The 20,482-nt window shown below is 43.1% G+C and overlaps 2 protein-coding genes across 4 annotated transcripts in view; both read right to left on the bottom strand.

Moving 5' to 3' along the window:
* Positions 1 to 7,580, bottom strand: part of cadm4 (cell adhesion molecule 4) — a 154,873-nt gene extending 147,293 nt beyond the window's left edge. For 2 of the 3 annotated variants that reach the window (XM_078252469.1, XM_078252468.1), the window contains exon 1: positions 7,213 to 7,580. In XM_078252469.1, coding sequence (XP_078108595.1) covers positions 7,213 to 7,285 — 73 coding nt within the window. In that variant the 5' untranslated portion in view covers positions 7,286 to 7,580. The remainder of the gene's footprint in view (positions 1 to 7,212) is intronic. The other variant, XM_078252466.1, reaches the window with a different exon arrangement.
* A 3,090-nt stretch (positions 7,581 to 10,670) lies between these two features.
* Positions 10,671 to 19,600, bottom strand: LOC144519382 (cell surface glycoprotein MUC18). The gene is made up of 7 exons (XM_078252462.1): positions 19,320 to 19,600; positions 18,447 to 18,568; positions 17,644 to 17,842; positions 16,389 to 16,534; positions 14,073 to 14,217; positions 12,505 to 12,649; positions 10,671 to 11,449 (listed from the first exon to the last, which is right to left on the bottom strand). The coding sequence occupies exons 1-7, from the start codon at positions 19,369 to 19,371 to the stop codon at positions 11,362 to 11,364; spliced, it is 897 nt and encodes a 298-aa protein (XP_078108588.1). The 5' UTR covers positions 19,372 to 19,600; the 3' UTR covers positions 10,671 to 11,361.
* Between the last annotated feature and the right edge of the window lie 882 nt (positions 19,601 to 20,482).

Here is a 20,482-nt window from a genome sequence, read left to right as displayed (position 1 = left end):
GATAGGAACACGTCTGTGGGCATGAGTCAAAGCACCGCATCAGTCTGCTGGTGCACTTTATGGGAGGTGAGGGGAGAGGGGGGTGTACCTGTTAATGGCAATAAGGTGAATCAGCAGTCGTGCACTTAAATGCCCCCTTCAGCTGCACAGGGAAAAATGAATCCTGGGAGAGAATCAGCCCGAGCTCTCCTCAAGGTTGTTGGTGCTCGGCCACTTTTTAAGTGGCCTTGCCAACTGTAACAATCTCTGCAGAAACAATCGCAGCACCAATTCAATTTGGCCCGGCTTCTTTTCTTCTCCGTTTACTTCAGTGCAGAAGGCTGCATAGCCTCACTTTCGTTTGGCCCTGCTGAAAGCAGAGCATGAATTGATGACCTTATGAATCTCAAAAGAGCCGGGCAAATCATTGCGGTAAATCTCACCCCAGCACATTAAGCATGACCGCAGGCTTATTCCCCTCATTTTTTTTCCCTTTTCTTTCTCTTTCATTTGTCCATCTCTTTCTTTTTCTCACCCTCCTTCCTACAAGCGCTTGGGGGTCTTTGTGAGCGGCCAACTTCTCAAGGATTGTTTTCATGTGCCGCTAATTAATTGCCAATAATTAAGGGTTGTTGTTGGTTTGCTAATGAAGTGGATCAAAGCTTACTAGTCCTGATGTTGAAGCTCTTGTCTCAGACCTGAGAAAAAGAGATAATGAATAGCCAGATAGAGACAAGTGGCAGAGAGAGTGTAGGTGTGTGTTTGGGAAGTGTCGTGAAAGCTGCAGTAGATTTTTTTTTTCCCAGTAGCTGTGTCAACAATCATTTGGCATCTGTCCAGAATCGATTTGAGCAATCTGAGTTTAATCTATTGGCAGCTGCTGTTATCACTTGTCTTTCACTGAGTGATAGCATTTGGTTTTTTAAAGTGCATACTGTAATGCAGAATGTGTGGTTTTCTGTAACATTAGGCAAACAGCCCTTTTATCTCCCAACTTCAAATGTTTCAAAATGCTTTAAACGCATCAGTATGATCTTATCAGGTCGGATTACACTTGAATAAAAACAGAAAAAAAAAGATGTCCTTACCGAGGTTACTGCAACTGACACTGGCACTTTATTGATGCAAGACGTGATCATAGTTCAAATGAATTTGCCACTAGTGGGAGAGACATTTTGAGAGTTTTCTAAGATAGAAAACTCATCCGAGACCTCTTCAGCATTGTTGCGTCCGCCTTCAGAAAACCTCCATCAGATTTCCCAGTAGATTGTGCACTGCTTTGACTGGCAATTTTCAGCATCCGACAATCTCATCAAAGCCAACCTATTAATGGCGATGATACGAAGCAGGATTCTAAATGGCAGACAGATGAATAGCCCTGTGTGTGTGTGGGTGTTTAATTCTCTGAGCCGACGCACCATGCAGCTTCTCTAAAAGTGGGAGGACTGGCCATGAGCTGCTGGGAAACAATTGCAATAGTTGTTTGCTGTCTGTCTGTGTGTCTGTGTGTGTCTGTGTGTGTGTGTGTGTGTGTGTGTGTGTGTGTGTGTGTGTGGGGGGGGGCAAGAGTGTGTGTGTGCATACTGTGACCTCATCGATCATGACACCTCGTCTCTCTGGTCTGGTCACCTACACAGTGCTTGCCCTCCATCTTTATCTCTATGTATCACCATCCATCTCCTCCTCCTCCTCCTCCTCCTCCTCCTCCTCTTCCTCCATCTCCTCCTCTCACACCAGCAACCTGTATTTTTCTGCTTTTTTCCCACCTTCTTAATCTCACCCTTCTCTCCTTCCTCACATTTTTGGCCTTCTAAATCCGTCATTCGGCGCAGCAGGGGTTGCTCTCTCTCCTTTGTCTTTTAACACCCTCCCATTTCAGAGCTGAAATCCTGCAATCATTCACGTGTTTGTTGGACTCCTCTCTGCCTGACTTTCTCCTCTGCTCCTCCCTGCTTCACTGGTCTGTGACGCATGCCCGTAGTGCCCCCCCCCTTCCTCGCTCCCTTCCTTCACTCTTTTATACACTGTGCAACCAGCCATCTCCCCTCCTCTCTGTTTCACTCTACCTCTCTGACCCCATCAGTCTCCCGGTGCCCCTGCTAAGCCTGGTCACTCCTCATCAGCTAGCCTCCACTGGACACACAGACCTCCCAAGGGTAAAGGGAAATGGGGTCTTGTTGGCAACCTGCGTGCCTAGCCTTGACAGTTTCACCTGGGTTTAAGTCCTTAACTGATCCTCCTTACCCCTGGACGAGCACCTCCTTACAAGCCATTCCCTCCTCTTGTCTCTACATCAAGTCTTACAGATGGGATGTGTATTAGCCTCCGCAATGGCAGAGTACACAGTTTTAAGCTCTTCAATTTTAGGCACTTGCCCTTTTCAGCTCAATCAGCCTCTCTCGTCCAATCACAGCTGGGGAGGGCTCCATCGCAGCGCCTGAGTGGGGATAATCACCTTGGTTACCGGCACTACTGGAGGCCGCTGTCTGGCCGAGTTAGCGCTAGGTCCTGCGGGAGCTTCGGAGACAGGTGTCACTACTACAAGGGAGGGTGTTAAACAAGCCCAGGGCCAAGCAGGAGGTATAAACGTTTACTCTTAGTCATGGAAACTGTGTCACCAATAGCAAGGAATGCTCAACCCATGGCGTTGGGTGTTTTAATGTTTTTTCAGACTCAGGATCCCATCTCTCTCCCTCAACCTCCGTTTCCTAGACCGCAATTCAACTGTAGCCCAGTAGAAAGAATAACATAGCAACTGCCTTTGTGTGTAGTGCCAAGAAGCAGTGTGGAGGGAATCGCTGTTTACTGATTTCGCACTCCCGTGGCAAAGACAAATATACAGCAAGAGGGGTCAGTGGCTGGAGAAAAGCTGCTGGCTCAGGGGACATCAGGTCAGAGAATGGAAAGCTGCATCCAAAGGGGGGGGGCGTTTCTCTTTTTATACTGAGCCAATCAGATCAGATGGAGTTAAAAGCGTTGGATTGATTGGCAGGCTTCTCAAGCCAGCAAATGGCGGAGACGTCCTTGGCATCCTACTCAGCATTAAAAACTTTCAGCGGCAAAGTTGGTGAAATGCCAGTTGTTCTCAGAGAGCGACACATAAGGACGACATAGATCACCATTATGATAATCACAAGCGGAACTGTCTGGGGAATAGTAATGGGTAAGAGATGAGGTAGCAGCTATAAAGAGTGTTTCTACATTAGCGCTGGTCTGATTAGATTGATAGAAAGTTTCACTAATGGACAATTAAACAAATGGTCAAATGAGATATAAGGCTTCAATTGCCAATTGGTGTCTTTGTGTGCCCCCTTCAATCATTGTGCCTCATGCATTCTGTTTATATATGAACCTCTCCATGAGGACAAAACATAGACTGAATCACGGTGCTGTAAACAGGATGTGAAAAGGGATGTGTGAGGGCCACGTCCAATGTGTCCTTGCAGTAGAAACAAAATGACTTGGCATGTCTTATTTCCCTTTATTTCTAGTTAATAATTTAATGTAAAAATAAAATCCTCTCTGTTCCTTGTCTATAATATTGGAGGGGATTGAAATGCAATCATTGTGTAAAACAACTGCAGTTCAAGACAAGGAGTTATGGATCGCATTGAATACTAGGGGGCGGATTAGAAGATAATTACTGTAGAATACATCACCTGCACTAAACGGTGAGCCTAAGAACTTCTTCTGCTTCTGAGTAATGGACCCATAAAAGCCCAGGGGAGAATAAAACCAGCCCACACTAAGCTTTGTAACTCTCTCAGTCATGACTTGCCCAAAAAGGGACACAGTCCAATTTGTTTATGGAGCTTATGTGTGAGCAGTTGCTCAGCTGAGATAACGGGCCACCCTGTCAGGACCCTTTAAGACTGCATCGGTTGATCAAACAGGGCTGTGCACGACAGCAGTAGGCAGCGTTTTTTTTGTAAGGCCAATTTCAGCTTCTCTTGTGTTGACGGGCATGCCAGCACCGTCTGCCAAGTTCAGCTTGTCCAATTATTTAGACCTACAAAAAGACAGGGAATCACAGAAACAAAAAAAGAAGCGAACACTGAAATCTGATTGTGCGCTGAGCTCAAATGTACACAGTGAACCAGCAGATGGCAGGGCAGAGAGCAAGGAGCAGAGGTCTCGCTCTTTTAATTAAACTGTCGACAAGTTTATTTTATTTTGAGGGTGAATTATCCTCCAAGGTTTGGATCAAAGGATAAACCTTGGCTTACTGTGAAGACTTTTTCACCACATTAGAGAACAAAGAAATATGCTGAAATAGCAAGCCCTGCGCAATGTAGAAGAAAGTAAAAAGGCAATCTTAACTCTGGTATGATGCAGACTGGATCTGACAAGCATCAAAAACTGCAATTGGGCTCGGACAAATTCTCGCATTAGCAGTCTTATTCCCATGTTTAAAAAAAAACTAATGTACTATGTAAGATTTTTGTAGGCAAGGTGTATGTGTAGGTGTACGCCTGTGTTTCTTCACCTATGTTTGCTAAGCGTGTCCACATTCTTTATTTTTGTGTGTACAGCATTTCCCTTGATGTTTGTGTTTACACGCCAGGCCTCCCTTCTGTGACTCACAGCGACATTGATTTATACATGGCCTGTGTGTGTGTGTGTGTGTGTGTGTGCGCACGCACATATACCAGCTATAATTGGTATTCAAATCTCCTCCCACAAGTCCGTCCAACTGCGGCTGTTTTTCCAACCGCCAGAGCCCAGCCAAGGTCCAAACAGCATGATGGGAAACAAGCTCAAAACGGATGGCTCTCATTGCACACATTCAAATAAACAAATGGAGGTGATTTAATGCACACAGTGATAAGGCAGGTGGTAATGGAGGCAAAGGAGGGGAGGAGGGGGAAGCATGGAAGTGATGGAGGAATGCATGGTAGCGATTAAGGTTGGGCAAGCAGCAGAGGTGGAGTTAACAGCATTTGTTACTGTACGTGGGGTTTAAGTTTGGCCCACAGCAGCTGTGGATCAGCCACCCCCACAAAGCCATGCTCTCAGTGCACAAACACACATTGCTGACTATGTTTGTGAGTGATTTTGTGTGTGTGTGTGTGTGTGTGTGTGTGTGTGTGTGTGTGTGTGTGTGTGTGTGTGTGTGTGTGTGTGTGTCCCTCAGGCCTGCCCGTCAGACACACTGTGAAGTCTTTCTGCCTTCCTTCTCCCAGTCTTCCTCTCTCACTTGCTCTTTGCTGCCTTTCTTGCTCCCTCCATCTTTCCATCCCTCTGTCTCTCCTTCATTCTTCAAAGGAGGGCCAAGTCTTCCAGCCTCGCCATTTTCACAGCATCCTCTCAATCTATCTGTCTGCTCATCCGTCTTATCTGCCCAATCAATCTGTCCATATCTATGCTGGCATAATAACAACCCCAAACCGCCATCGTCTCCCACCTTTTCTCTCCTTTTTCTTTTCCACTAGATTAGTTTTGCCATTTTCCTCTGTGGAGGAAAAATGGCCAAGACATGCTGATTTGTTATCAGAAATACAGCTTTTTTTACACGTGCAAACTATATGTGCATTTGCGCAGGGTGTTCAGAAACAAACCATCTCTACACTTCCTTCTCTCCCTCCCTCCTTCCTCCATCCACCCCTTGCCTGTAACACCCCCCCCCCCCCCCCGCCTGTAACACCCCTCCCCCCCGGCCCCCTGTCTCTCTAGGCCTCTGTCAGTGGCTAGATTAATGACAGTGATCAGTGAGCAGCCCCCAGCAGAGGTTGCCTAGAGCTCAGGCAAAACCCAGCACTGTATGCAACACACACACATAAATCTCCTACACAGTACTCCAGCTAGACTGACATACAAACGCCTACATGCTTATGCATAACACTCAACTGCTACAAGAGCAGACATACAAATAGACATACAAATAGACACACACACACACACACACACACACACGTTAGCCAGGAGGTTGGTATCAGTGCAGCCGGAGGAATGGCTATGGAGCAATGTAGCGCTCCCTATGTAAAAGAGACATAATGACAACGAGCACAGCACAGGTCTGATTGTGACAATGTCTAACCTTGCACTTAACCCTTTCACTGCCTCAGGACAATGTCAACAAAAGCCTCATAGAGCACAACATCCACAGGACACAAACCAACAAGGCAACATCTCTGTGCACTTCCTCGTTGCCATTCCTGCTCAGTCAGAACTGCAGCAAGCTTTGGGTGGAATTTAATAACCTTTGTTATGAGATTGTATTTTACCACATCCAAGCAGATGGCACAAAATACCATGAGGCTAAAGTTGCTCAGAGTCATGATTGAGCCTAATCCAAATCCCTATTTTTGCAGCAGATGCACTTGTTATAGGGCAATGACCATGAAATATGTTGTGCCTATAAGGGAGCAATGCAGGACCATCCCAGACTGGGATGATCCAGTGGGGAGAGTAACAGCAGCAAAGGCACTGCAGGTGCCACTACAAGGCTTTGCAATTGATTGTTAGATGTTATTGTATCTGATAAGGTGAGGTCTCAAAGGTCCTTTCAGTGCCTCACACTGCTGCAGAATATAAAGCAGTAACAAACACTACTGCTGGGTCTGGTGTGTGACACACGTCTAGCCCACTGCGGGCATTTGTTATGAGCTCTCATGTGGCTGTCTGAATATTCAATCGGAGCTCACATGTATGGCTGTTTGCACATATGCCTCCCGTGGATCTGGTCCCGTCTCTCGCAGCAGCTATTATACAATAAATCCCAAACACAATCTGGAGGAAATAATCAAAATCCCGTGACGCACGCGGGTCAACGGAGCATGGAATGATTTCATAAAATATTTCTGCGTGGGCAAAAAGTGACCGTAAACCTGCGCATTTCACTTTTGTTTTCATTGTGATGTGTTTTGGGGTCTTTCCAGCCTAACCGTTCCGAGAAGTGGTCAACACAATGACTCATACCCAAATAGCAGGAGGATGTGGCCCAGACTTGCGCAATGGGCTTTGATTATAATTACCATGTAGTGAATACTAACACTAGTCCGCAGCATGATTGTAAACTGGCATAACTGCACGTGTTCTTGTCCCGCCGTGAACGCCTCCTTCCTCTTTCCATGCCTGACAAGTCAGAATAAGCCCGGTGCATTTTTAAGCGTTATTCAGATTCTTCTTAGAGTACTTAGGCAAACTTGCACGGAAAAGCCACAACACATCGAGTCGGCTTAACACTCTTCTCATTCACATCACACTCATTCACTCTCTCGTTCCGAGTCTTACCAGTGCGCACCAGGCAGGCGACGGTGATGATGGTGAGAGGGACGCAGTAGTTCCACACGGTCGCAAAAGCCATCGCTGTCGCTGATATTCCGCTCTGATCTCTTCCTCAGTATTCCTCTTCCTTGGAGAAATCAGAGTGACATGAACCCGCAGGTTCACTCTCCGACAGCTCCTTCAGCGTCTGTGAATGTGTGTGAGTGCGCGCGCTTGCCGACTGCGCGTGAGCGAGTGTGTGTTTTGCCAAGTGCTCAGTGCGTATAGTGGCAGTTCTTTACATAGTAATGCTCCCTCTCACACGCACAATCACTTTCCCACCCTCGGAATGCCTGAATATGTTGGCTTGGCCGGTTTTTCCTGGTTACTTTACATTGTAAATATATTTAAAGTCTTGCCAGTAGGGCGGACCTGTGTGTGTTTCCGACCAATTGCAGAGAGCAGGAGCAGGTGGAGGGGTGTGCGGATGAGAAAGAAGGGCTGGGCTTTGAAAAGAAATCGGCTATGCAAGAGCAGAGAGGGAGGGAAGAAGGGGTGCATCTTCCAATTAATTGAAATCAATTCGCTCTAAATGTGATTGATAACCAACATTCGTTTTCCGACGCAAATAACCAATTGATTCAAATTCAGTTCCACGGACCGAAAGGGATGTGTGGCACAATGATTAAGATGACGAAAATGGCCCAAATGTTTATTGTTTGAAGAGACAATAATGTTGCAGTCGATTATTGTAGGCCTATCCTGAAGTCAATTGCTACGCAGATTGATCAGCACGTGTTAGGCTATGTGCTAATTCATCCGCATGTCAGTGATCAGGTGGACTCACCTATTCCCACATTTTAAGGTTGACATTTATTGTGAAATAAAAATAATTACTTTCTGTAAGATTCATTTTCTTTATATATTATTATTGAGTGTTTGGTAATCAACCCTGAAGGAAAGGTTATATATTGACTCACTGCCAAATAAGAATATGTGCGACTGTCTTTAAATGTATTGAGATTAGTGCAGAAACTGCTTTGTCTCTAAAATGTGCATAGGACTCATCAAGGAGAGCAGGGGACAGACCTGAGTGTATTCGGCTAAATCACCGTTTACAATGACGGTAATGGCCCGGAACAAAAACTTGTGCTCCGGACGAACCGTGTTTCTGCTCATCTGTAGTCAGGGCCTATTAGGTCCCGCTAAAGGGGCTCTTCAACTTTACCCTCATGCTGTGGCCACAGTTTGCCCATAATTGTGTTTTCCAGTCAGAGAGCGCTGCTCCATTATGAAAATTGTTTCTCTTTCCATATCTCTTTTTTCCCCTCCTAATCTAGTGTTATACCATGGGCTTGTAGCATCCAAGGCCTGGAGGCATCTTTTTTAAAGCCATCTTTGGCGCTCTCTTTAGGTAACTTTCGGAATAGCACGTCATGGGTCTCAAATCTGCTTACATCTCTCTCTCTCTCTCTCTCTCTCTCTCTCTCTCTCTCTCTCTCTCTCTCTCTCTCTCATCTGACACCCTGACACTTTGGTCATTTTGGTTCAAACTGTCAGAAAAGTTCAAACAAGCAGTAATGCATCAAAGCATCAATATTCATATTTCTACTCTTGGCCTCCATAAAGTTGCTTTGAACTCTCACCTCATCTCTGACCTCTTTTTGTGTGGATCTGTGTGAAAGTCTCATCTTCAGGCTCTCTAACCCATCTGTGATTTTCTTGCTCAACACAAATTTTAACCTTGTTGTTTTGGCGAGGATGGTATCTGCCCAACTCATTCCCAGATTCCCATCCCATTTTTCGCTGTCAGCCTCTCTGCAAGTGTTTGCTCCCCAGTTGGCAGGGAGTCGGTGGCAGCAGCTCCCCAGCACCAGATGGGGCATTGTCAGGAAGTAATGAGGGGAAAACACCTGCTTCTCCAGCGAACTCCACTCCTTCATTTTCAGCCAATTGACACAACATATGCACGATGCACACACAAAACCAAGTGACCGTGACGAGAACAGCACTGGGCGATGGCATATAGTTACAAATGCCTGGCACTTTGTTGCATTAGTCAATGAGGTGTCATGTTCGGTATAATTCACCTTTACTTGTAGGTCAGTGTACTGAGGGCTGTCAGGACGTTTGCTGACTAACTGTTGACACTAGAGAGGAGTTGCCAGAATTTAATGTCACATATCTGTATCGTTGTCCTGTAAGGACCCTGCCTGCAGCACCAGACAATACATTTTGGCTGCTCTGTATTCTCTGCAGAGCTCCTGCATCACCCTAAGCTGTTGTATGGTGGTTTATCCATGAGGCACTATCAGGGGTCAAAATGTCACTGTAAACCACACTTCTCTCGCTCCCAACCAGAGCCGTGTACCTCAAGGACAGCTCCACTCTGTGAAATTCCTGATACATAATCTTGTCTTTTCTGGCCAACCGGTTGAAGCCCCAGGACCAAAGCTTACTAGGGAGCACAAAGCTTTTCACTCATGACTGACTCAAAGGCCAAAACAGGATGGTGCTCGCTGGCATTTCACATGCAGGAGGGCATTTGAAATTTACAACATTGTATTTTTTTTTCCTACAGAGCGTGACGATTTTTGAAAAGTCTGTTTTGCTCAAAGTCACCCCATCTGTTTTCTCTTTATTCCTGGGCATGGCTTAAGACATAAAGTAAGCAGAAGTTTGTAGAGTTGGAAAAGAAATACAAGGAGTCTGTAAAATGCTCGACAAATGATGGTTGCAGCAGAGGCGAGCTGTACAGGGGGCTTGAATAATCAGTTTAATAACATTATCCTGGCTGTGCTCTGTGGCGCATGCACCCGTTAATGGAGTGTCATTGTTGAACTGCCGCTTGGCCCATTATTAACGACGGCCTACGGTCAACCACACACCGATAATAAAACCACATAAAAACCAACATAACTTCAACAGACAAGCATAATGAAATTCTCTGCATTATGAGCACGGTTATGGTAATAAGCGATGGTGCGGCGTTAAGGGTTACGAGGCAACAGAGGAGAAAATTAAAAAGATGAAGTTGTAGTCTGATGTTTAATTTTGGGGGAATCAGAATAGACTAAATCTAGTTCATATTGAAGTAGAACTAGCAGTGGCTAACCCTGCCTACTCTTATAATGGATGGGCAAAGTCTCAAGGTACTTCACTATTATTCTCACTGTGTGTAAGTGTGAGTTTTTTAGTTCATGCATGTGTTTGTAAGCTGAACTGACTGCTTTTGTGCCTGCCGGCAGATGGGGAGAAACAAGCATGCACAGGCACAGTACTTTCAGTAAAGGTCATTGCTTCAGAGTAAGGTCTTACAGACTGAAAGGGAAGGTTGGTAAACAAGCTGATGCAAGCCTGAGATGGCATTGGGTGGAGAAGATGTGAGCGGGCATGTCTAGCTTTCACCATGTTGTCAATACTCCCCAACCTCTTTTGTATCTCTAAAATGGAACAAAATCAATGTCACACAGGAGGACAGCAAATGTTCTGAAATCCATTTATTGTCAAAGAAATCCAAAGTACAGTAAATTACATAGTAAGAGTGCAACATGCTTTAGGAGCTGTCGAAATAAAGAGATTATAACAACCTTCTCACAGATGCAAAAAAAGGCTGAAAAGGGAAACAAATCAACAAAGTAAAACCTTGGCCTAAATGGCTTATTCATAATATAATATGTAATATATATATATATATATATATAATACGCAGCTGAGTAATTATGTTTGTAAAAGAGAGAGAATTGCATGTGGAGTCTTTACAACTCTTACAGAACAATTGACTAATCTCCCATCGTTTTATAGAATGTAGCTCACCATTTTTCACACTGCAGAATAAATGAAGAGAAAATTGCCCACCTTTTTGCATAACCAAAGCCTACACCCACAAGCAGAGCAGCCTCTGTGTCTCTAAAGCAATCATTTGTCCTTCCGTTTTTTTCACACCCAGCTTGTGTCTGATTTTGTTCTCCCTTCCCTACAGTCTCCAAATGCCCGTCTTCACTCCTTTCCACCCTCTCTCCTCCCCCAATGTGACCATCCATAACCCTATATCACCTCCTCCCTCTTTAAGTATCCCCTCTATGTCATCACTCATTTTCTGGCTACCCACTCCATCTTCTTCATCTTTCGCTCCATCTTCTTCCCCACTCTTCGTCCTTCCACCTACCTGGGCAGTCAAACCAGAGGTTGTTTGTCTGCGCAGGTGGAGGGCAGGGACTCCACACTGGCTTTGTAGATGGGCTTTTTCTGAGACCGGTCATCACTGGAGAGAGAAAAAAAGAGAAGGAAAGACAGAGGAGAATTATTATCAGTATATCGACTTCCCAGTAGGCACTAGAAAAGTATAAGAGAGGAAATTATAGGCTAGAACCGAACGATTGGAGCCACACCTGGCTGTTGATGTTAAAGTCCATTTTTCTCTCTTTAGCTCTCTGTCTCTCTTTTGTATACACACATGCTCATGCACACACGGCAGCACCTGCCCAGCCATACTTGCAAAGATTCAACTGTATCTTCTACCACAAAGACACAGAACTCATGTATGAAGAAGGCAATTATGCCCTTTGAAAAGGCTCTTTTAAGCCCATATAGAAAAGAAGTTAATGAGCAAAGCTGCATGTGGTCATGGTGCACATTAACATGTTGTCAGCAGTGGGTTTACATGAGACTTCTGCTACTGTTCTTATCATTTCTGTAGCCTTTTTTATACTTGATATACTATCGCAGAATTAAAACTGGTGCCTTTAGCTCAGGGTTTTCACAAGTGTGTGGCGACACTTGGGAGAGGAGGGAGCATGGAAGAAATCAAGGGTGGGGTCAAGTAGGTCAGACCTGCTGAGATGGACTTTAATATTCAATGTGGATAACACCTTTTAAAACACAAAAGAAAACACACAGGCACTCATCTGCACGTGTGGAAAGGTTTTCTGAAGATCACTTGGTATACATAACACACACACACACACACACACACACACACACACACACACACACACACACACACACACACACACACACACACACATACACATACACATTAGACAGAATGAAATATTGCAGCAATAACAATATCTGTAATATAAAGTCAAACTGCAGGAGAGACCGGGGCTGAGCTAGGGAAAATGGGAAGGTGAGTGTGGACAAAGTGCAGTAAAGAAATCAAACAATCACACAGGTGCACACACATTACACATTCAGAGGCATGTTATCCATCACATTTTGAATTTAAAATAAAGATCAAGATCACAAGTAAAGAGAAAAGTGATTGCTTATTATGAAAGAGGAGCAGACACAAACACTCAAACAGTGGTTTCTTACATGGGTCCCTTGCTGGTCTTGGTCTGCTTAGCCCTGCGGCACAGGAATACACTCATGGAGAGGATGAACACCAAGAGAGAGACACCCGCCGCCGAGGTCATCAACATGAGACGGCCATTACTAGACTCGTACCAGGCGGCATCCTCTGTGGGACAGATCAGTCAGACATGAAGGGAAACATGCATCACACAGACTCAGAGATCAGCAAAGCTTCTAAAGGCAACCTCCTGTTTGTTTGTGGAAGAAAAGAGTTCAGATGGCCATGCTGCCTTACACAGCACCGGTTGTCAAGAAGTCTGCCTTTTATTATTTTTAAAATCATGATTATCCCCTTCATGTGCATAGATTAACAAATTATATAAAACATTTGCGGATTTCATGGATTGAAGAATTATGGTTATGAGGATTTGAGGCAGCAACAAAGACTTTTGCCTGAAGAGCTTTGCCTGTTCACATATACAGTTATTCCATATGTGAAGAGGATTTCTTGGCACAAGGGATCTTTGCTTAAGGTTTGTACCGATATTGTAGTGTAACTTTAGAGCAACAGCAGTGACATGCAACATTTTCTCACCACACCTTCAAGGATGAGCAAACATTATTCCAGCATCTCGAAATGATTACCTTTTTAATTACAACATGTGCTTAAGAGAAAAATATTGGAGACACTGTAGAGCGCAGTGACCAATGAGTCAATTGCAGAAGTAATAGGACAACTCAACCATAATAAATAACATGCATTGGTTTAATTGGATTTTTAGAGGTTGCATAATTTCAACGATTGAAATCACCACGCTTTTGAATCCTAGGACGGTGTTTAAAAACTGCAGTGCATTAAAACAGTGCATTCATCTCACAGGTCACTGATAAAGATGATGAAGACAGATGAAGTCCCGTAAATTGGATTAGCTATAATGTTGTAATGAAATTAGTTCTCCACTTGAATACAACTTTCACGTTTCATGAGAAATAAGACAGTTTGTCATTCAGACAAAGAAAAAACTGTCACTTCGTAGACATCCACCTACACAAGCTACAGACAGCCAGAAAGTGAAAAGGTTAGATAAAATGATTGCTTCTTTTTTATCTAATAATTATCCTCTTATCCTTTGAAGTTGGTACAGTTCTGTCATTGCTATTTATATATGTTATTTATAACATATTAATGTCCCCTATAATCTTAGATATTCCCATTTGACATTTTAAAGGTAATTAAATGTGGGACTTCTTTGTCACCTTTTTTAAAGTAAGGTGTTTTCATAAATGTCTTCACCTCTCTTTATTACAGCATCACAGTCTTTTTACTACTTTTTATTATCATTTTTGCGTGCAGATAAATTTTAACCTCAACCCTGTAGTTCTTTAGAAATGTAGGGTTTTAAAGGTTTCACACTTTCACAAATGAGAACTTCTGCATATGCTCTTGATGACGTGGGGATGTTGAACAGTTACAAAGAAATCCCAAAAAAGTTTTTGGAAAGAGGAAGCGGGAAACGACAGCTCTACACTCAGTCAGTATAAAGTCCTATAACAGGACTTGTCCAGTTAGATCTATAGGCTTTTCTTACCCGACAGCACGGTGATGCTGAAACTGCGTTTCTTGCTTAGTGATTCCACAGAGGGATGCATGGCCATGCAAGTGTACTGTCCTTCATCCATTGCCCTCATCTTCCTCAGCGTCAGCGTAGAGGAAGGCAGGATCCAGTCGTCACCCTGAGAAAGAAAGACGGAGAATATACAAGAGAGCGTAGGAGAGTGAAAGTAGAAGAAAAAAAATTGGCTGAATTGTTTGCCAGAGAGAATCGACAAACTCCTTCATATTAAAATTGTGCTGAGAGCATAAGAAAGATGGAGAATAGACGATGCTAATTGGCAAAAGAGGGAGACGGAAACCGTCAGACATGAGGAGTGTGAAAGAGAGAAAGAAAGAAAAGTGTTATTTTGGCTGATTTGTGTGAGTGAAAGAGGGACAAAAAGAGAACAAAATACAACAAAAAAGGGAGAAACTGGCAATGGCAGTGTGGCACAGGCAGAAAGACAGAAATATCTGCTGGTGCACGGCCCTCAGAGAACAGTCCCCAAAGTCCCAAATGAAGTGTATTTACCTGAGCGGTAATCCCAGTGAATGAACATACATCGACACAAGTCAATAACCCAGATAACACCATCATCCGCAAAGAATAATGCCGCAACAACAGACTGTTAACACAACACATAATGAGATGGCGGGGGAACGGGATGAATTGTTGACACAAAAATAGCAGCGCTATTATGAGATAGAGCCGACATGGGAGGAAACAAATAATAGGCCAAACACAAGGATTGGAAAACAAACGAACGCGAAGGAGTGGGTAAAGAAAAAGAAAAAAAGACATTACACCATGCAAATGATTTGGCTCCTGGGAGCTGCAGCTCCTGCCAAGAAAGTCCATTTCAATTTGAATGGATCGGAATTAAGAGGATTTCCCATAAAGGCCAGGTCTGGCCAAAGCAGCATTTTGTATGCAAATCCACTGGCACCCAAAGCAGTGGCCCGTTTCTGCCTCTGTCCTGCTGTCATTACCGGGGGCCAATATGCCAACGGCGGCTGTCTGTCAAAGTGGGCCATTTTGATGCCGCTTTCTGCCCTATATCCATTCCTGTCATACTTACTGTAAGCTTACACACACACACACACACACACACACACACACACACACACACACACCCCAAACATTCCATCTTATCGTTTCCTTGTTTCATTCTTCTTTTCCAAAGGTCTTGTGATTTATGTAAAATGCACGAGTAGATCGACAGGTAAATCATGAGTGCTGGTGCCCTTAATGATTTCCAACTCCACACAGTGATGGACCTGTCAGTCATGCTGACAATAATAATAATAATAATAATAATAATAATAATAATAATAATAATATTATTATTATTATTATTATTATTATTATTATTCTTAATGTGACAGTGCTGTATACTCAACAAATAATGGCAAAAAAACCTAAAGCACTGCATACGATCATGTGGAAGACAAACAGTATTAGCAGTATAAAATGACCACTGAATTGGATTTGGACTTGTAAGCCCATTTAAAACCCAGATTAGCAGTGACCCTTTAACAAGCATATTAACCCTGAGCCGACTTATCCAAAAGAATAACAAAAGGGGGAACTTGGCAATTATGTCTGCTTGTTCCCAAGATATCTTCATGGTTGCGTGGCTTCATTACAACCTGTGACTTGCTGGTGGCAGTAGTGCTGATTTTGATGAGACCTTCAAAGTGTAATACCACTTTCTCACCACAAGGGCAGGCACAGTGTATCTCTCAGCTCATCAACTTCTTCTTGTTCTACATGCCTATTGTCACTTTGGCATTTTACACACAGACGTCTTAATTTCCCTCGGGCGAGGGTGTCTTAGCTCAGCAAAGAGCTCAGTTGAATAATTCAATACTGGTTAACCAAACACAAAAACAATCATTAGAAATCTATCCACATAATTGTTTTCAGGTTGACTGGCTCTTGTCTAGACCTCATTAAACTATTAATCCTCTATAAGTGGGCAAGCTGCAATCCCCAGTGAGCGGTGGGCCTAAGCCAACCAGTCACTTAAATACAGAGCACTTCTTCAGAGGAGGGGATGGAAATACGACAGCCGAGGGGAAACAAGTGGCTTGAGAAACTCTTGACAGTGTTAGAGAAGGACAGAAAATTAAAAGAATGCTTTGAGCAAACCCCAGAGAGAAAGAGCGACCTAGAGAGACTGGAACAAGACAGGAGCGAAATAAAGAGGTCACATCGAAAGTGGAGGGAGGGAGCCGGAGAGAGAATGACAAGTTTCCAAAAGCATAATGAGGACACTGCCACTATGCACAATCCTAAAGGCTTCCTCACGTCTTTATTCCAGTAGTAGCTCGGCTCCTCTGATGAGCTGGCGGAGCACTTCACCACCACATCATCCCCGAGTCGCACCTTCAGCTCCTGTGGGACACCCAGGTAGCTGGTGTAGCCTTCCCTGGACAGTGACAGCTCCCCCATATCTACAACCCAGGGGGAATAAGGAAGAACGATCGAGCATTAATGAAGCAACAAAATGTCATGTACGCTGAAGCTACCTCTTCAAGAGTTTGGGACGTGACTGAACACGTGTTTGCAGTGTTAGCAGCTGCTAAACACTCAGATCTTTTGAGAATATATATTTATATAGGCTCAAGTATGAATACCTCCCAGTGGTACCAAGTAATCAATATTAATGATAATAGGCTTCATCTTATCGAAGTCTTTAGAGAGGCAGTGTTGTGAATAATGACCCATCTTCCATCTCAATACATGGCCCACGTCCATCCAGCTCTTGGCTTCTCTCTCCTCCCCCGGCTCCTTCAGTCCTTTAGCCCATTCTAATCTTTGCCTCTTATTGATTCCCCCCATGAGGCTGAGGAGCCTATCAAACAGCATTACAGTCGATTTGATGGCCACTGAGAAGATAGAGGACACTGATAATCTGACTACAGCTACGCCATGGATGCCGTTTCATGCAATTGTGTGTCCTACACTGATAGCTTCAAACCTGAGCCCTGCCAGGAGAATGCCTGTTTGTTTGCTTGGAGTGAAAGATAAATGAAACAACTGTAGTCAACCTATCATAGCAACACAAGGCTTTCACTGGATCTGTACTTTTTGCAGTTGTTTTGTCGTACACCCTCTGCAGCTGCATTGCATAGATATGTCTTGTCTTATTAACTATTAATGTGTTTTTCTATCCCTCACTGTGAAGAAAGCTCAGTCCATATCTGTAAAATTGTCTTTACCTCATGCTGGTTAGAAATAAGAAGGAAATTGCAAGGTTTCAGAGTCTCTTTGTTCAGTCTTCTTGCGTACACTGTTAACCAATGGTGTTTTTTATACTTCCTTCTTTGTCAGTAAAATGTCAGTATTCTCAGCAATTCCACGCGTTTCCTTATTGGAAAGTGAAACACAGAAGCTGTGTATCTTATTTGCAAGTCACATATTTACCTAGCTTATTGTCAGATTCCTGCAGAAATCTCTATGACTTCTACAGGACACGGAAAAGGCAAATACAGTGTCACAGAGTCATTGTTCCACAGGCTTTCAGCACACAGCTCCTACCCATTATCAACCAGGCACTCACAATGCACTTTTACAGCCAGTGGCTGGGAGGAGTTGTCTGGTGCAGTCACATTTTCGTTGTCGGACACACAGCGGTAGTGCCCCTCATAGAAACTTCCTGCACGGGGGATAGACAGCAGGAGACTTTCTGCAGTCTGCTCAATTTCCATCGAATAGTAGCACCAAGATCGCTCCCAAACTGTACGCCAGCTCTGCATGTGCTGGTGAAGGGAAAGAAAGAAAGAGTTTTAATAAGCTTTATTAAGGTTTTTTTTTATTTACTTCACAAATGCACTACTGAAAACATACAGTGACAGATTTATTTTGAATAATCACACAACATTACTTTGAGGAGTTATCAGATGGATATATTTCATGTGTTATGGTCTTTGTACAATTCTCCACTGTGTTGAACCACACAGCAGCCAGCTGCTCGATGATGTGATATTTACATAGAGAAGTTAAATGTCCATATAGGGACAACCATTGCAAATAAGTTTGGGCTATAAATGCTATGACTGCACTCTGTTCAGTGAGCCTTCTTTTGTTATGTACAGTATCAGCCTGTATGTAAAAAAAAACAAAAACATAATGAAATGATCAATCTTTTTTCACAACTACAAAAAGGTATTAAATCAATTTCACATTTATTTTACAATAATTCAGATAATAGCAACAAAAACCCTTGAGCACTTTGGCCTTTCTTACCAACACTGCAGTGTTGTAAGCAAGCCCAAATAACAGTGAGAGGATGGTCTTGAACTTTGAAAATGAACCACTTCTTTCCTCTATTTCCTCTGAAACCCACCGACCCATTTGGCTTACCTTGGAGAAGACCTCGAAATGGACCTCACTGATGTTGAGTTCAGAGTCTGAGTACAGACACTCCAGTGTGAATTGCTCTCCCTCCAGAACTGGCTGGGTTGGCCCTTTAATGAGCAAAGTGGCTGCATGTGGACAGAGATTACACATGCAGGTTATTGATCATAACATGAATAGACAGGGGCTCGCTAGGGATCTAGCTAACTGTGAAAACAACCGCTCCCTCTTCCTGACATTTGTTTCAGGCTCCTGTGGGAAAACTGCCAATACTTCACCATGGCCACATGACCAGCAACAGGTTCTTCCACTTTACTGACGCATGTTACAACAGAGGCTATTACTTTTTCTTTTCACCTCAGGAAATAATTCTTGCACTACAAAACAGTTGACATTAGTTTTTCACAGTAAAGATTTTTTTTGTAAACAGGTCTCTGTAAACAGTATGTCTAAACACACAAAATATTTAATTGTACTTCTCGTCAGTCCCTTGATAATTCCAAACCATTTCCTGTTTGAGTGTGAGCCTTGTAACCACCAGGGGAAAACCCATCAGTGTGACAGAAGAGAAAATAAAGTGTTTTCTCTAGAGGACATACGCACTCAGAAACAGACAGGCAGGCAGACAAACAGGCAGGAACACACGCTCGCTCGCTCGCTCGCACACACACACACACACACACACACACACACACACACACACACACACACAAACAAAAACACCCAACAACAACAACTGTATAAATATAGCCTATTTTTGAAAGAGGAAAAAACAGAACCACACTTGAAGATTAAACCAATATAACATTAGAGCAGCAATATCATTAAATGATTTGAGGAGATTGTATAACAGTACATGACATAATATAATATATTTACCATAACTGCCATGAATCAGGGCGACCACTGCAGCAAGTAGAAGGACTTTCATGACTGTGAAAAAGACCTTTTCAGTATTAGGAAAAATGGTGCGCACTTTCCTTTGTAGCGTCTAATCTGAAATGAAAGTTGGCTCAGTATTTATTTATAACTAGTTGTAGGTGTGGCTTGTGTTTTCGGAAGGTATAGGCTATAGACTCAGCATTCTGACATTCTGAAAGCACAAACAACTAACCATCCAAATCATTATATTGCCAAAAATAAATCGCTCAATAAGCCTTATTATACTGTCTCTGTCTCTTATGACTTCTTTCTGAAGATAATTCACGCCTGAAATATTGTTTATGTGAACTGCAAATGAAGGAACTGCTGCTGCCCCAATAATCAAATTCACTCCCAGTGCGTCATTAGTCTCTGAGGTGATTCGGGCCAATCAGGTTAACAAGTCTGAGCTTGTTATTGAGTGGTTTTTTTATGATGAAATTCAACAGGAGTTGAAATAAGTCTTGACATATAGGCTATTACCGCAGAGTCTCGCAATTTTCTGTTGTGATATGTAATGCCGAACAAGCAAACATTTTACGCTTCATTTGTTTTGACCTTTGATTGATTAGCTGTTAACTCGAACTGCACAGGACGCGGAATCGAAAGAGATTCAGTCTCTCAAAAAGTGCCAGAGATCGTTTGCTGTACGCAGACTTAAAGTGCTTACAGAGTCATCTTTAGGTTAATTGAGTGACATGTTACTGTTTCTACTTTCAGTTAGGGCTAGATGTAGGCATGTGTATTGCTGCAGATTTGTTACAATTAGAATCCTAATAAATAATGTTTCAAAAATCATAAAAAATAGAGCAAATGTTTTTCAAACAATACAAAAAAATGTAGCTATGTATGTATCTAAAAACCATACACAGACTACCCTACTACCCTATCCTAATGTACCTAAAGTACCGTTTAGGCTATTGAGTGTCTCTCCCCCTCTGTCTTTGGCCTACTGTAGGCCTATTATCTATTTATGTAGCCTTAACTTTAAGTATGTAAATGACCATCACTGCTAAGAATTATAACGACTTCCTATGATTTTATTTGGAAGAATAAAACACATTAATTAAAAAAAAAAAAAAAAAAAAAACATCGTTCCAGTCGCAGTAGTTTGGATGTAT

Source organism: Sander vitreus, chromosome 6 (assembly GCF_031162955.1).
Source record: "Sander vitreus isolate 19-12246 chromosome 6, sanVit1, whole genome shotgun sequence".
NCBI classification, from domain to species: domain Eukaryota; kingdom Metazoa; phylum Chordata; class Actinopteri; order Perciformes; family Percidae; genus Sander; species Sander vitreus.
This window is presented reverse-complemented; position numbering and strand designations above follow the sequence as displayed.